Source organism: Delphinapterus leucas, chromosome 7 (genome assembly GCF_059928025.1).
Source record: "Delphinapterus leucas isolate spDelLeu-1000000601 "Yukka" chromosome 7, BTC_Dleu_Yukka2, whole genome shotgun sequence".
NCBI lineage: Eukaryota > Metazoa > Chordata > Mammalia > Artiodactyla > Monodontidae > Delphinapterus > Delphinapterus leucas.
Window position 1 is genome coordinate 53,708,428 of NC_143135.1, and position 15,502 is coordinate 53,723,929.

At 35.7% G+C, this 15,502-nt stretch overlaps 1 protein-coding gene across 11 annotated transcripts in view; it reads left to right on the plus strand.

The window, feature by feature from the left end:
* EMSY (EMSY transcriptional repressor, BRCA2 interacting) overlaps positions 1-15,502 on the plus strand; it is an 80,770-nt gene that overhangs the window by 14,097 nt on the left and 51,171 nt on the right. For 7 of the 11 annotated variants that reach the window (XM_022593864.2, XM_022593871.2, XM_022593868.2 and 4 more), the window contains 3 exons: positions 1,435-1,587; positions 3,538-3,797; positions 12,224-12,500. In XM_022593864.2, coding sequence (XP_022449572.1) covers positions 1,435-1,587; positions 3,538-3,797; positions 12,224-12,500 — 690 coding nt within the window. The remainder of the gene's footprint in view (positions 1-1,434; positions 1,588-3,537; positions 3,798-12,223; positions 12,501-15,502) is intronic. The other 4 variants (XM_022593866.2, XM_022593869.2, XM_089915328.1 and 1 more) reach the window with 2 other exon arrangements.

The window sequence follows — 15,502 nt, forward strand, 5'->3', positions numbered from 1 at the left end:
AAAGTGTGAATTATATTAATCACAAAATTGCGAAAAGCCTTCTTGGAATTAATTTTTGATATGAGCGTGTCTTGTTAGAAGTGGATAAGAGGCCTTAACAGGTGACATGGAAAATTAATAAGATGATAGAAGTCATTTATCTGCTGAAGAAAGATGCTGAACTGATACTTTAGAAAATAAAGCTCTGTTTTTGTCTTCTGGAATCAGTGGTATATGCTGCTTCTCTGTTCCAGTCAATGTGCTGAATCTGTTAGGGGTTACGTGGCCGATGGGGATGGCTTTCTTATTGTTATTTAATCTAATAATTGATACATGCTTTAAAAATCCTTGGAGTCTCCTGAGGTCACCAAGAGTAATATTAAATTTGAGAGCGCATGTTTGGGTTGACTTCGGTAGCTTAGTTTGGTGTTACATGAAAATGACCCTGAAAATAATGCAATTGTCAGATTACTTTGCAGAATTGTCTTTTCTTGACTAGCAATGGGTTGTGGAGCAGAATGAGACATTCCTTTCATACGTGCCAGACTCTGTTTTACACGGAAGGAAGCTATATTTAGGGAGAGACAGTTATCAGTGTGCAAACTTGGCCTCCACTGAGTTCCTGTTTTCTTTGTTGCAGGAGAGCTATCTTTCTTTTCTTCCGACTTTTGTCTTTTCTGTTTACCACCTCTCTGGTTCACTGGAAAGAATATAGAATTTTCAATAGTCTAATCTATGTTTGAATCCTAGTTTGCCATTTCTTTGCTTTGTGACCTCCAGCAAGTCTTTTTAGCTTCTGTGAGCCTTGGGTTCCTCATCTTTAAAATGAGGATGTAGTGTTGTGAGAATTAGTGATAATATATGGAAAGGATTTAGCATAATGTATGGTACTCAGTAAATAGTGCCTATGAGCTACTCCTGCTTGTTGTTGTTGTTATTCAATAAATTGAAATATGATGTTGTCATTACCTTAGTTATTATTGCACTGCTTAGATGGCAAGTGACTAGTGAGTTGTTTATGATAAAAGAAACTTACCTTGTTTCTCTCCAGGAGCCAAGTTGGAAATTGCTATGGTTAGGGAAAAATTATCCATCACTCCATCACTGATGCTGCTATTAGTATTAAAAAAGAATACAAGTATATGCTTTTTGTCCAACTCCTGCCATGAAGGAAAAATGATTTTCATTTTTCTCAGTTTTAAACTTGGTTTCTTTGTAACTGTGCTCTTCTCCATTGTCAGTGTCACCTGTAGACAGCTGCGAAATACTTGGGGGAAACCTAGTTAAGTGATGATTTTCAGGAAAGCTTATTAATACGTTTTAACCTAGTACTGGCCTCTAACTTCTAATTATATAAAAGTGTTAAAATTGGCCTGCAGAAAAAAAAATAATTTTACTGTATGCATGGACAGTTTTGGTGAAAGTTAACAGCAGACTTTTTTATCGTTCCTTCAGTAGTGGTTTGCTATTCCTACACAAGTACCACGTCAACCCCAACCTCTACCCCTGTTCCAAGTGGCAGCATAGCAACGGTTAAGTCTCCGAGACCTGCCAGTCCTGCCTCCAATGTAGTTGTCTTGCCAAGTGGAAGTACTGTTTATGTCAAAAGTAAGTGATACTCTCAGTGTTATCAGGGCCATCTTGACTAAAAGCTGCAGCATAGGCTCTGATTAGATCTGCCTTCCTGATTAATTCATTGGTCCACTGGCTATTAGCAGTGGTTAGTTTTTGAAGGTTGTAAAGAATTCCTTTCTTTACATGTAACTAGGTATATATTGCTTTTTAATCAGTTCTGGGGGGTGAGAAATTACTTCTTTTTTGTTTTCTGTGGGGAATCTGCCTTGAACAGTGCTATACTCTAAGATTCACTTGTTTTGGTTTTCATGGAATAGAAATGTGAATAGCAACTAAAGGAATGTGCTTATGTCATTTATGTAGTGTTTACTCCTATAATGTAATCTTTGTAGTGTTTTAAAAAATTATTTATGTACCATATCATTCAACTGTTAAATTCAGTGAAGCATTCTAGAGAGTCCTTTCATATTTCTAGTTGACTGTAATTTTTTGAAATTTATTTGCAATTTTTAACCCCTTTGATTCTACGCTGTGAAGCAGTTTAATGTCCAGTTCATTTTTTTTTTAAATGTCTGTTATGTCAGTATTGATTTGCTTTTGGTATCAACTGGAGATCATTAATATTTGACTTTCATTTTTCTCAGTATAGTTATAAACTTGATTTCTTTGTAGCTTTTAGAGGTGGACTTAGCTGTTTTAGACAAATGATTTTAGGTCATTTTCAGTCTTGCTTAGGGTTTAAAAATTGAGGGTATAAGGAGTTATGTTTTATTACCAATTCCATGAGTCATGCTGTATGCTTTTTTAAATGTCTGCTTTATAGAGATTTCCTATGTATATTGCAAGGTTTTATGTTTCTCACTTGATTTTTTTTAAAAAGTACAAAAACAGTTGAGGCTTTAGTGCATTAAGAAAAAACTAAGAATCTGGGAATATTAAGTTTATATCAGATTTCTGTGGATTTAGCCAAGATGATCTTTTAAAATAACCATAGGGGTCTATTTTTTAATTGTTTTTTAAAATGTTGAAAGTGAATCCCAGACATGAAGAAACCATTTCACACAATATATAGTTTGAAGTAACAGGAAGTTTATTGTTTCATTCTCAGAAGTCACACAGGCAACATTAGTTTGAGATATAATTATTCATTCACCTAACTTCATATGTGCAAGACACTATACCAGGGAAACAAACCGATAAGACTTAGTCGTTGTCCTTTGGGAGCCCCTTAATAACAGGAGATGTGCAGACTGACAGCCACATTACCATGGGGTAAGTGATACAGAAGAGAATGTACAAAGTGCTTTCTAAGCTCAGAGGAGACATGAATTCGCTTTGCTTAGAGGAGTAAGGGAAAGCTTCACCGAGGAGATGGCTTGCAGGATGATGATTGCTGGATGATGAAGAGGTCATTGAATGCATGTGGTGTTCCCCAAAGAACAGTAGTATATAGAGACTCCAGATGGATAGAATATGTGATAAGGTGGCTTTGGGGAATGGTGAGCAGTTTAGTGTGCCAGGATTATAAGGTGGGTGGAATAGGGTATTGTGTTCTTAGAAAGATATGGGACCTTGAATGATAAAGAAATGATTTTTGTGCCTCATCTTGTAGGGAGATAAAAACTACTAAAGGATTTGAGGCAGGGCATTGGCTTTATTAGATGTGTGAGATTTTTATAGCTGGTAGTAGGATGAAGGGTAGAATGGAAGTGGAGAGATTAGAAGCACCTACACCTTTTAGGAGGTTGTTGCTAAAATACAGGCAGGAGATAAGAAGGCCTGACATGGCCATAGGGTTAAAGAAAAAAGGAAAGGCATTCAGAGACAGCTTCCCTGAGGGAGGATTGATAGAACTTACTGTCTGATTGGGCATGAGGCAAAGGGAGAGGTCAAGGATGACTGATGATGCAATGATTTAAAAATAAAGTATAAAATACAAGGTTATATTGCTATAAATGTAGCAATATTGTCACTGCCTTACAGGTGTTAGCTGTTCAGATGAAGATGAAAAACCCAGAAAACGAAGGCGAACAAACTCTTCTAGCTCCTCCCCCGTTGTCCTAAAGGAAGTTCCAAAGGCTGTTGTTCCAGTCTCAAAGACGATCACTGTACCTGTGAGTGGCAGTCCTAAGATGAGCAACATCATGCAGAGCATTGCCAACTCCTTACCACCCCACATGTCTCCTGTGAAAATAACCTTCACCAAACCATCAACACAGACAACAAACACAACAACACAGAAGGTACGTGTTGGAGGGAGTCTGTCTGCCAATTGCTGTTTTTATCTCTTTCAGTCAATATGATTCAGATTTAACAAACATGCACTGAGTGCTTACTATGTGCTTGGCATTATGGTGGGAATGTTCACATCTCTTTCTTTAATTCTGCACATAAAGCTTTGGGTTAGGTATTATTACTTCACTTTTTGTATATATTTTTGTATATGAGGCTCAGAGATGCCAAATGACTTGCCTAATATGACACAGCTAGCAGATCTTCTAAGACTTTCATTATATTTTACCATTGTGATTCCATTTGGGAAAAAAATTAAAATGTAAAGGATTCTTTCAGCCTGTATTTGGATAACTTTACCTTTAGGAACTTAGTTCTTATATTGCCAGAGTAATGAAGTTGTCAGAGTTAGGTGTTTCATAGACGAAAGGAAGGATATGATTAAGTGAATAATTGTTATCTTCTTTTTAATTCTTAAATGATATCATTAATTCATTTCTAAACTCTTCTCTCAGTATGTTCAAATCATCAGTATTCTGTCAATTTTGTTATTAGAGCCCTCTACTTGCCACACTGATCTGGATGCTGATGGTACCCTAGGCTTGTTATATACCTCTGTGTCTGAGATCTCCCTTCACTATCATTCTGATCTTCCTCTTTCTTGGTTTATTTACTGATTTACTGGAGCATATCTTCCAGTAGCTTCTTGGTATATGGGTGGGATGGAAAGTAAAGTTTTTAAGACCTTGCATGGTAGACTGAAAATTTCTTTATTCTACCCTCCTACTGTTTTGATGTAAGTTTAACTAGGTAAGTATTCTAGGTGAGAAGTCATTTTCCTTGAGAATTTTGAAGATATTGCTTCATGGGCTGTTGGCTTCCAGTATTGCTTTTGAGAAGCCCAGTAATGCCATTCTAATTCCAGATCCTCTTTTTCTCTTGGAAAAAGTCAGAGTTCTGAAAGTTCAAGGTAATTTTCCTTGGTGTGGGTCTTTATTTTATCCATTGGGTTACATACTCAGTGGCCCCTGTTATTCTAGACACTCATATCCTTCCATTCTGGGAAATTTCTTGAATTATTTCTTTGATTTTTCTCTGTCCTCTCTTTTTGGATCACCTGTTATTCTGGATGTTGAATGCCTAGATTGATCCTTTAATTTTTCAGTCTTTCTCACCCCCAATTTCCATTTGTTTGCTTTTTCTACTGTAGTATAGTATAGACTTCCTGAATTTGAATCCCATTTTATGCTACTTACTAGCTATATGACTTTGGGAAAACTAAACTCTAGACCTAAGTTTTTCTCTTGTAAAATAGGGAAAATAATATATCTATTTTATAGGGTTTTGGGGTGTAAATAAATGAGATAATAAATACAAACCAGTAGAACAGAGCCTAGCACATAGTAAATGCTCTGTAAGTATTATTTTCTTTATCTTTTAACTTTATCCTTCATTACTTCTCTGGAATTTTTCATTTTTGCTATCCTATTTTAAATTTCTAGTAACTCTGTCTGGTTTTCTGAAAGTTTCTTTCTTTCTTTTTTTTTTAAAATAGCATCCTGCTCTTTCATAGTCACTATGTTCTCTTTTCTGATGATATTCATGATAATTTTTTTGATGTTTTCTTCTTTCATGTTTTCTCTCTTACCTGTAAATTTCTTTTACCTTTTCATTTTGATCTCTTCCATTTCAGTTTCCTTAAATGCTGGTTGTGGAAACGGACACTAAAAGCTGACAGAAGGCTCCGTGTGTAGGGTGGGACATGCTGGCTGGTGACTTTCATTGTAGGTTGAGCTAGCTGGGCTGTTTTGTTGATGAACACCCGCCACCCCTTTACCTCCACCAGTTGTCATTCTCATTAGGGCTTTTTCATGGACTGGACAGTTTCCTCAGAGAAGAATCTTCCAGTCTTTTGCCTACAGTAGTAAGCCTGTCTGCTAGTATTTTGGGAGTAAAGGCAGGGAGTGGGCTGGATAGTCTCATCATTCAGTATATAGACTTTACCTAACCTCTCTGTTTTCAGCATAGCACCTACCTGCCTCTGCCTGGTATCATCAGATTCCTTTGGATTCAATCTCTCCCTCAAGAGAATAAGTTTTAAGTCTTCCTTGAGGATAAGGGAGGATAGCTGGGGATCTTAATGCTGCTTAAACAGATTTTCAACTAATTTACAACTTTTTAGTCCCACTTTTATCCCCACTTCAGAAGTATCTGGTGTTCTCAAATTACTGAGTCTTTCTGTGGTTCTCTGAAAGCTGTCTTGTTTTTTCTTCTGTTTGCTGTCTTAGGTTTCCACTTTCTTGAGTATGCTTGATCAGTTACTACTTGTCTGTTTGTTTTCCACTTTCCAGAAGTTGATAGCTATTGTCTCCTTTCCATTTTGACCTTATGGGTTTATGTACCTCTTCTAAAAAATCCCTTCATACTGTTTTAGAGGGATTTTGGGGAAGGAGTAGAGATGAATTCTTGTTTTCAATAGACGGTCTTTCCTACTTTTAAATCTTCAGGTTCATGATAATTTTCATTTAAAGAAACTCCTTGAGTTTCTTGGAAATATGTCATTATATAATATATAAAAATTATAATTTTCTTAACAAACTAGAAATGACAGTGAGTTGATCTGTGTCATATAATTCTAGCTTCAGTCTTAGGATGAGGCATTATAGTTTAGTGTTAAAATCAAGTAAGAATTTTTGTAGTCAAAGAGGCCTGGATTAGAACCCCAGGTCTTCCAGTATGACCTGAGATAAATTAGTCTTTCTAAATCTGTTTACCCATCTGTGAGATGAGAATAATGCCAATTTTATAAGGCTGTCGTGAGGATTAAATGGGATTGGGTATTTTAAAGTACAGCATAATGTATGTACTCAGAAAATGTTAGGTCCCTTCCCTTGCAGGTATTTTATGGAAAGCAGTGTTACCTAACTTTATGAACTTTCCAGTCTTCTTTGGTAGACCTATATAAAAATATTTTAATAGAAGGGGTAAACCTATAAGTGAAGTCAGTGAACTTTAAAAAAAAAATTAATTGCAGTGTTGAGAATGTGCTGTTCCAAATAATGAATTTATCAGTTCACTGAAGCTTACCCCTTAATATATAGAAATTGACTATTTTTGGTGATTTCTTAAATGTTACACTGAACATAATTTTTGTATTTAATGACTCCAAGGTAATCTTTCTGAATATCAATTTTTATATATTATTATAATATTGCTTTCTGGGCAAGCTGTATATTAGGTGTCTTCAGCCTGCTGTACTCTAAGAATTTTTTAATCTAGTTTTGTAATTTTTTACTACCTTCTTTGCTGGATCTATTTTATCAGTAATTCTTCTCTCTTCTCCCCCTTCTCATCTTCTCTTTTAATTTGATATTTGAGAAAATAATGCAGCAAAGTTATAGCTAAACTAGCACCCATCTCAAATCCATGTCCTTTTATTTCCTTATTCTGTTTTGCTTATAACTAGTTGACATTATATTTATTTATTTCCTATTTCTCCCATAGAGTATAAGTTACTGAAGGTAGAGACTTTGTCTTATTCATTACTATTCCGTAGTGTTTAGAACAGTGCCTGACATGCAATAGGTGTTGACTAATATTTGTTGAATGAATGAATGAATAAATGAATAAGTATATCTGGTTCCAGTACTGGCTCTCCACCTCTCTTGAGCCTCAGCTTCCTTATAAAACAAAGATAATAATAGTGCTTACTAGATAATTAAATGAGATGATTCATGGAAAGTGCATAACATAGTGCTTATGATGAGTGTTCAGTAAATGTCACCTAACATTATTAACTTTCCAATCTTTTTAGTTGACCTATCTAAAAATACTTGTAGTAGATGGGGGCTCACCTGTAAGTGAAATTGGTGAACTTTTTTTTTTTGATTCACTGACGTTACCATATTTTAATTTTTTCTTTTCTTCTGAATTGTCAGTTGAGAGTGGATGGTTGAGATTGTCAGACTTGTAATGCTCATAAGAGGACATATTTATCTCCAAAGTCATACATGAGTCATACCATGAGATTCCAGGCTCAGAACCTTAGATTTGTCCTACTGTGTTTAAAAAATAAACATTTAAAACAAATTAAATTAAAAATAAGACTCATTCAGGGCTTCCTTGGTGGCGCAGTGGTTGAGAGTCCGCCTGCCGATGCAGGGGACACAGGTTCGTGCCCCGGTCCAGGAAGATCCCACATGCCGCGGAGCGGCTGGGCCTGTGAGCCATGGCCGCTGAGCCTGCGCGTCCGGAGCCTGTGCTCTGCAACGGGAGAGGCCACAACAGTGAGAGGCCCGCATACCGCAAAAAAAAAAAAAAAAAAAAGACTCATTCATTCCACAAATATTTGCTAAGTATCTATTATGTTCTAGATGTAAAACTGTACTCTTACTTCATGTGTACTCAGTGCCATTACTTTTGTTATTTCTTGGACAAACTGAGTGTGGGTAGGACTAATAGATATTCTTTGGGATTTTTTGTATGTGTTTTGTTTTCCTTTTGCTGGATAATTGGATTTTTTTTGAAATCTCTGTAAGGCTGTTGCCATTATACATTCACCTTGGATTTCTCACAAATCATATGGAAGTCAACTTAGGAAATTACTTTAGTTAAAGTTACTTTTACATTAAGTATAATTACTTATGAATTTGTGGACTTGATTCAAATTCAAGTAGGTCATATATTTTCAGGGTAGACAAATTTCCACCTGTGTTAATGTGGTGCCTTCATTTTGAGTGTAACATTGGTACAACACTTATATAAACAAAGCAACAGAATATAGCTTTATGCTTTCACATGCTTGATTGATATTTTTCATTTTATCCTTAGGGTGCAAGTCCCAGCACTCTTAAGGAGTTTTTGTGAGTGCTAGAAGGTCAGTAATTTGAATTATGGCCTGAATAAACACTGTTTGGTTCACTTGGTTTCAAAATCCCTTTGTTTCCCTTGTTGTAACATGTAACTAAAGTGCAAGTACATTTTCTTCAAGGTGGATCTCTAATTTTGGATAACCCCTTTTCAGATCAGAAATTAGTTTGTAGACTGAAATCTCAAAATATGTTTTATCATTTGTACCTGTAACCTAAAACGTGCTCTCAAAGACTCTAGATTTATTTTGCTGAAGTTATTGTCTTAATGTTAGAAGTCTACATGCATACTCTAGTTCTAAAATTACAAATGTTTGACCCAAGTGTGAATGCTTCCCCTTCCCTACCCATGACAGAGATTGTTTATTAACTGTGGCCTACTTTCCTGCCAAGCCTTGGTGAATCCTCAGCTGTGTCACAGAGTCCTTATAAAAACTGTACTCTAGGAAGGCACTACTATTAGTTCAGAATTGGCAAATATGAAACCTACTTGCTATTACTACTCTTAATTGGCTTGGCTGTGGTAGTAACTGTGAGCTCTTTGGATTCTCAAGGGTATCAGAATTTGGGAAAAAGATATATAAAATTTTTTAATGAAACAAAAATAGAGTACATTAAAATAAATTTCCAGTTTGATTTGATCTATAACACCTTTACTGATATCCTTCTAACATTTATTAAGTAGTAATAACAAGATACTAATAAGTACCATTTGTGAACTGCCAAATATTGACCACCTGCTATGTGCCTAGCACTATGTTAGATGCTTCACATCATTATCTCATTTAATCCTTATAATGATTTGCAAGGTAGGTATTATTATCCCTATTTTATAGATGAAAATTGGAACCCAGAGATTTTAACATGTCCAGGGCCCTGCCATTTGTTAGTGGCAGAGGCAGGATTCAGCTCAGGTTCATTTGACTCTTAACTTCTGGTCTTTTTGCTATGTTAGTCTACTTCTCGGTTTATATGATGGCTGATGGTTGTGTTTGTAATAGTGCTATATATGTGTTTACTGGTTGAGTCTATGTAGAAGTATGCTGGTCAACTCTATAGCGGTGTTTGCTGGTCGAGACTTGTATGTCTCTCTTGACTCCTCAGATAATCAACAAACTCCTTAAAGTAATGGACACATACTTAGAATTCTCTAACACTGAAATATATACTTATAATGATATAATCAAAGCTTCTTTGAGATGTCAGTACTGAGTACAGACATACTCAGTAAGTTTGACTGACTGATTTAATTTCAGACCTTCTTTAGGACTGATACAAAAATGAAAAAGAATTTCCCCCTTAAATTGTTCGGATTTTTCAAAACAATTTTCTCTCCTAGGTAGGTGAAAGTAATTTTGGTGAAAGAGGAAGAAGACACTCTGTGTTGTTTGGGGGTATCATTAAACTACCATTATACTTGCCCAGAATAAAACGGATACTACAGATTTATAAGTAATTTTTGTGTTCTCAGCTGTAAAATGGGGATAATAATAGTATCTCTGTCATAGGATTGTTGGGAGATTTAAATAGGCCAATGTGTATTAGCTCTAGGAGCTAATCTTGTTTCTGTTCTTTTCCTCAACCCTGCCATTTCCATGCATCAAGTCCTGTTGACTCTACCTCTTAAGATAATCTGAATCTGATCACTTCTCTTTATTTTGACTACTAACACCCCAGTCCAACCAGCCTCTACCATTTCTTGCCTAGTCTACTGCAGTGGCTTCTTTACTAGTTTCACTGCTTCTGCTCTTACCTCTTACCACATAGCAGCTAGAATGATCTTTTAAAATATAAATCAAGTTTTGTTGTTTCCTTACTTAAAATCCTCTCATGGCTTCCCATTATACTTAGTATAAAACTTAGATTCTTTACTCTGGTTTACAGATTTGATCTGGACTCTGCTTACTTTTACAACCCCTCTTTACCCTATATGCTTTTGCTACACTGGTTCTCTTTTCTGTTTTTAAATACATCAAGCTAATTCCTACCTTAGGTCCTTTGCCCCATCCTGTTCTCTCCGTCTGAAATGCTTTGTCCCGTATCATCTACACTTTTCTAATCATACTGGCTAACCTTGAAGTCTCTTTCCAGCCGCTTTTTTCCTCCATTCTGTGTATCTATGAGCAAATCCTGTTGGTTTTACCTTTAAATATATTCAGAATCTGTTCACTTTTCATCAGTTCTACCACAAACATTTTGGTCGTTGAAAGAGCCTCCTAATTTGTCTGCCTGTTCCTACTGTCTCTGCCCTGCTGTACTTTTCACCTAGCAGATCGAGTAATGCTTTTTTAAAAGTACTTTATTTTTTAGAACAGTTTTGGATTTATAGGAAAATTGAAAAGATAGTACAGAGAGTTCTCATATACCCTGTATTCAGTGTTCCCTGTTCTAAACAATTTATATTAGTATGGTACATTTGTTACAATTAATGAACCGATATTGATGCGTTAATATTAACTAAAGTTCATGGTTTATTCAGATTTGTTTAGTTTTTACCTATTGTCTTTCTCTGTTCCAGGATACCACATTATATTTTCTCGTCATGTCTCCTTAGGCTCCTCTTGGCTGTGAAAGTTTCTCAAACTTCCTTGTGTTTGATGACCTTGACAGTTTTGAGGATTACTAGTCAAGTATTTTGTAGGATGCCCCACTACTGCAATTTATCTCATGTTTTTCTCATGATTAGACTAAGGTTATAGGTTTTTGGAAGGAAGACCACAGAGATAAAGTGCCATTTTCGTCATAACATGTTGATATGCTATCAACAAGATCTTACATCACCTAGTCCCCCATTACTTTGCTAAATCTGTCTCCTACTGCTCTCTACCTTATAAATTTCAATCCTGTTCATTAGGGTCCTAGAGGTTTCTTGAACATACCAAGCTTGCTTCTGCCTCAGGGGCTTTGTATTTGCTACTCCCGCTTCCATTGGATGCTCTTCCTCTAGGTAGCAACATGGATCAACCCCTACTTCTAGTTTCTGCTTAGTTGTCACCTTATCAGAGAGATCTTCATTGAGTGTTTTATAAAAAAATCATGCACCACTTCCATTTTCTTTTATTTCCTACCCTGCTTTATTGTCTCTTCCATTTATCTCTACATGACATATATTTACTTTTTTATTTGTTTATTGTTTTTCTCCCCTTACTGGAATGTAGCTCCATGAAAATAAGAACTTTGTCTGTTTTGCTCATTCCACTATCCTCAGCCTCTAGAACCATGCCTGGCACATAGTAGATGCTCAACAAATATTTATAAATGAATGACTATCCAAATTGTTTTCTAGAAAAATTGTGCCAATTTATACTCCCTAAGCAGTATATTGAAATGCTTACTTGATCTTGAATATTGTCTTTTAAAATGTTTGGTTGGTAAAAATTGTTTCTTTTAAATACATTCTGATGATTACTAGTAAAGGAGAGCTTTTGTATATTTTTAGTTGTAAATTTCTTTTTCTTGAATTGCTTCATCACGTTTCATAAGCTATTTTTAAATTGTATGTAACTGTGAGTCTAGATACATTAGTAGTATGGTAGGTACATGAAAATAACTTATTTTATCTTCCTTAGGTTATTATAGTGACCACATCACCAAGTTCAACCTTCGTGCCCAACATTCTCTCCAAATCCCATAACTATGCAGCAGTCACTAAGCTTGTACCAACATCAGTCATTGCTTCCACAACTCAGAAGCCACCAGTGGTTATAACTGCTTCACAGTCCTCTCTGGTCAGTAGTAGCAGCAGTGGCAGCAGCAGTTCTACACCATCACCTATTCCTAATACAGTTGCAGTAACAGCTGTGGTTTCTTCCACACCATCTGTGGTCATGTCAACAGTAGCACAAGGTAAGTGGTAATTCATCAGGTAATTCTGTCCCTGTGTTTATGGGAATTTCTTTCTTTTTAAATATTTTAATTTTATTGGAGTATAGTTGATTTACAGTGTTGTGTTAGTTTCAGGTATAGAGCAAAGTGATTCAGTTATACATATGCATATATTCATTCATTTTTAGATTCTTTTCTCATATAGGTTATCACAGAATATCACAGAGTTCCCTGTGCTATACAGTAGGTCCTTGTTGGTTACCTATTTTATATATAGTAGTGTGTTTATGTTCATCCCAAGCTCCTGATTTATCCCTCCCTGCAACGTTTCCCCTTTGGTAACCATAAGTTTGTTTTCGGTATCTGTAAGTCTCTTTCTGTTTTGTAAATAAGTTCATTTGTATTTTTTTTTAAAAATTAGATTCCACATGAGTGATATGATATTTGTCTTTCTCTGCCTGACTTACTTCACTCAGTATGAAAATCTCTAGATCCATCCATGTTGCTGCAAATGGCATTATTTCATTCTTCTTTATGGCTGAGTAATATTCCATTGTATATATGTATCACATCTTCTTTATCCATTCCTCTGTTGACGAATTTAGGTTGCATTTAGGTTGCTTCCATGTCTTGGCTATTGTAAACAATGCTGCAATGAACATTAGGGTGTGGGAATTTTGAAGAAGACTTTGTGGGTGTGTTTGTGTGCTTTGGGTGTGAAGGTACCATCTGTTATATCAGAGATTACCACTTTCCCTCCCCTAGTTTGAGAATGTCAAGATAGTGGGTTACTCAGTTTCCTTATATTAATATCCTTACTCTGAGTTTTTTTTTTCAAATGCACAGTAACTAGTCACCTAGGCAATTATGTAGGTTAAATCTTGTCACGACAAATTTCAAAGGCATATACAAATATCTGTAATATAATGAACTTTTTAAGTGAGGAACTTGAAATTATTTTTACTATAGGTTTTTTCAGAAGAAACATTAAATATACAACCTAAAACCTCTTCAAAGTAAGTTACCCAATGATAAGAAGTAGGGGGAAGAGGATGATTTCAAGGACATGCCATTCACCTTTTCTTCAGGCTTCTAAATTTTTCTGTATGGGAGGATGATGGAAAGTATTGAGAGGAACTGAGGCTGAACTGAAGGACAATTGCTGCTTAATAGCAGAGGAAAGGAAATGTGGAAACCTCAGTTCCATGTTAGCTTAAATCACTTGAGCTCTCTTCCAAATCTTTGTCTTCCTCTCATATAAAGAGCGGATAGCACACTGTCAGAATTTTCTTTTTATAGTGTTGGTAAGTCTTAAGATGGGAATCAGAGGGAGCCATTTATAATACAGAATTCATAGCCATGGTTGTAGTCTTTCAAAGGGAGCACAGAAGCAATATAGAACAGTATTTAGTGTTCGTTTTCATGGAATTTTACTTGCACAATATATAGCTTAAGATAGGCTGAGACTTGGAAATATCCTAGTTTATGAACTAGTGGTGATGCAGGCACTCAAATAGGAAAACAGTGTTTTTCATAATTGCTTTAATAATTTTAGTGTGTTCCATATAACTGTTAGCAAGGAAGAGGTTACATAGTTGCAGGTGCAGTCAGTATTCATTCATTCTGCAGGTCTAACTGGTAGGATGTGAGAGCATCTGTCCTTTTCTGCCTCCAATACCCATTTAATGTCTCAGTCAATGATAGGAAATAGTAGGCTTGAAATTTTCTTTTATTTGTTACCTTAAGTAATTTAAATAAACCACTCCAGCCTTTCTGTTTGTACAGCAGTAAACTACAACATAGTATTATTAAAAATAGAAATAATTTTTATATAGAAAATCTGTATAAGTGTTGGTTGCAAACATGATCCAAATTCACCATTTCAAAATTTCAAGGTGATGAGAGAAGGAAAGACCACCTGTTTCCTCACCTGACTGACCCCTGTATCAAAGTTATCATCCATTGACAGTTGTTCCCTTCTAGTGCTCATCACAGTTTGCCAAAGTGTTGCTGTACTAGAAGGATTACTGTTCTTCCAAGGAAATTGTTATTATTTGAGATAAGGGGTATTTCTCTTAGTTACTATCGAAATATTTTTAAGCAAAATGAATATTCCATGCTTCTGTTTTTCATTCTTATATTTCTCCAACTATCTTCTGAATCTCTTGGGAACTTATGACTTCCCTATTTTCTCCTTTGTTTCTTAGCATCCTATATCTCTTTGAGTCCTACGTCATTTTTAGGGGAGCTAGACATCTCAAAGATTTCTCATAAATTCAATACAGCATGAAAGATGTAAAAGTAAACTATCTGAATGTAGATACTCAAGGAAACTATATGATTATTTTGGGGTTTTGTTTGAGATATTTAATTTAGATATAAGTGCTAAGGAAATTAAGCCATTTTCTTTTAAAAAGGTAAATGTTAGTGGAAGTGGTAATATATAAACTGCAGTTGTGATTCTGACTGCAGGGCTTCTTTAGCAGCTCTTGTGTGGGTACCTAGGGGACAAGGGCATTCAGAGTCTGCTTCTGTTGGGGACTAGAGACAGACTGTTTTAGAGCTGATGTATCTGTCTCTGGTTAGTCTTATAGGGGCAGCTGGTCATAGAGGGGGAAGAGTCTTAGTAGCAATAACTTCGTGGCTAACTCCATGTTTATAAGTGTAGAGATGGTTCCAGAGGTAGGGAGTAGGGGGATTGTGTATGGTTGGCTTATATAGGAAGTCTTAAATTCTACCAATTAGAATGCTTATTCTGAATTGGTCATCCACGAAACAGGATAACTGAAATTTTCTTTTTTATTATGGAAAATTCCAAACACATAAGTGGATAGAATAGTAAAATGAACCCTCATTGTACCTATTACCCAGCTTCAAGGATGAGCAACACATCATCAGTCTTGTTTCATCTGTACCTGCTATTTTCCTCTACACATCAGTGACCCAGAATATTTTGAAGCAAATCCCAAATATCATATAATTTCAGTTATAAATACTTCAGTATGTATCAAAACTCACAATAC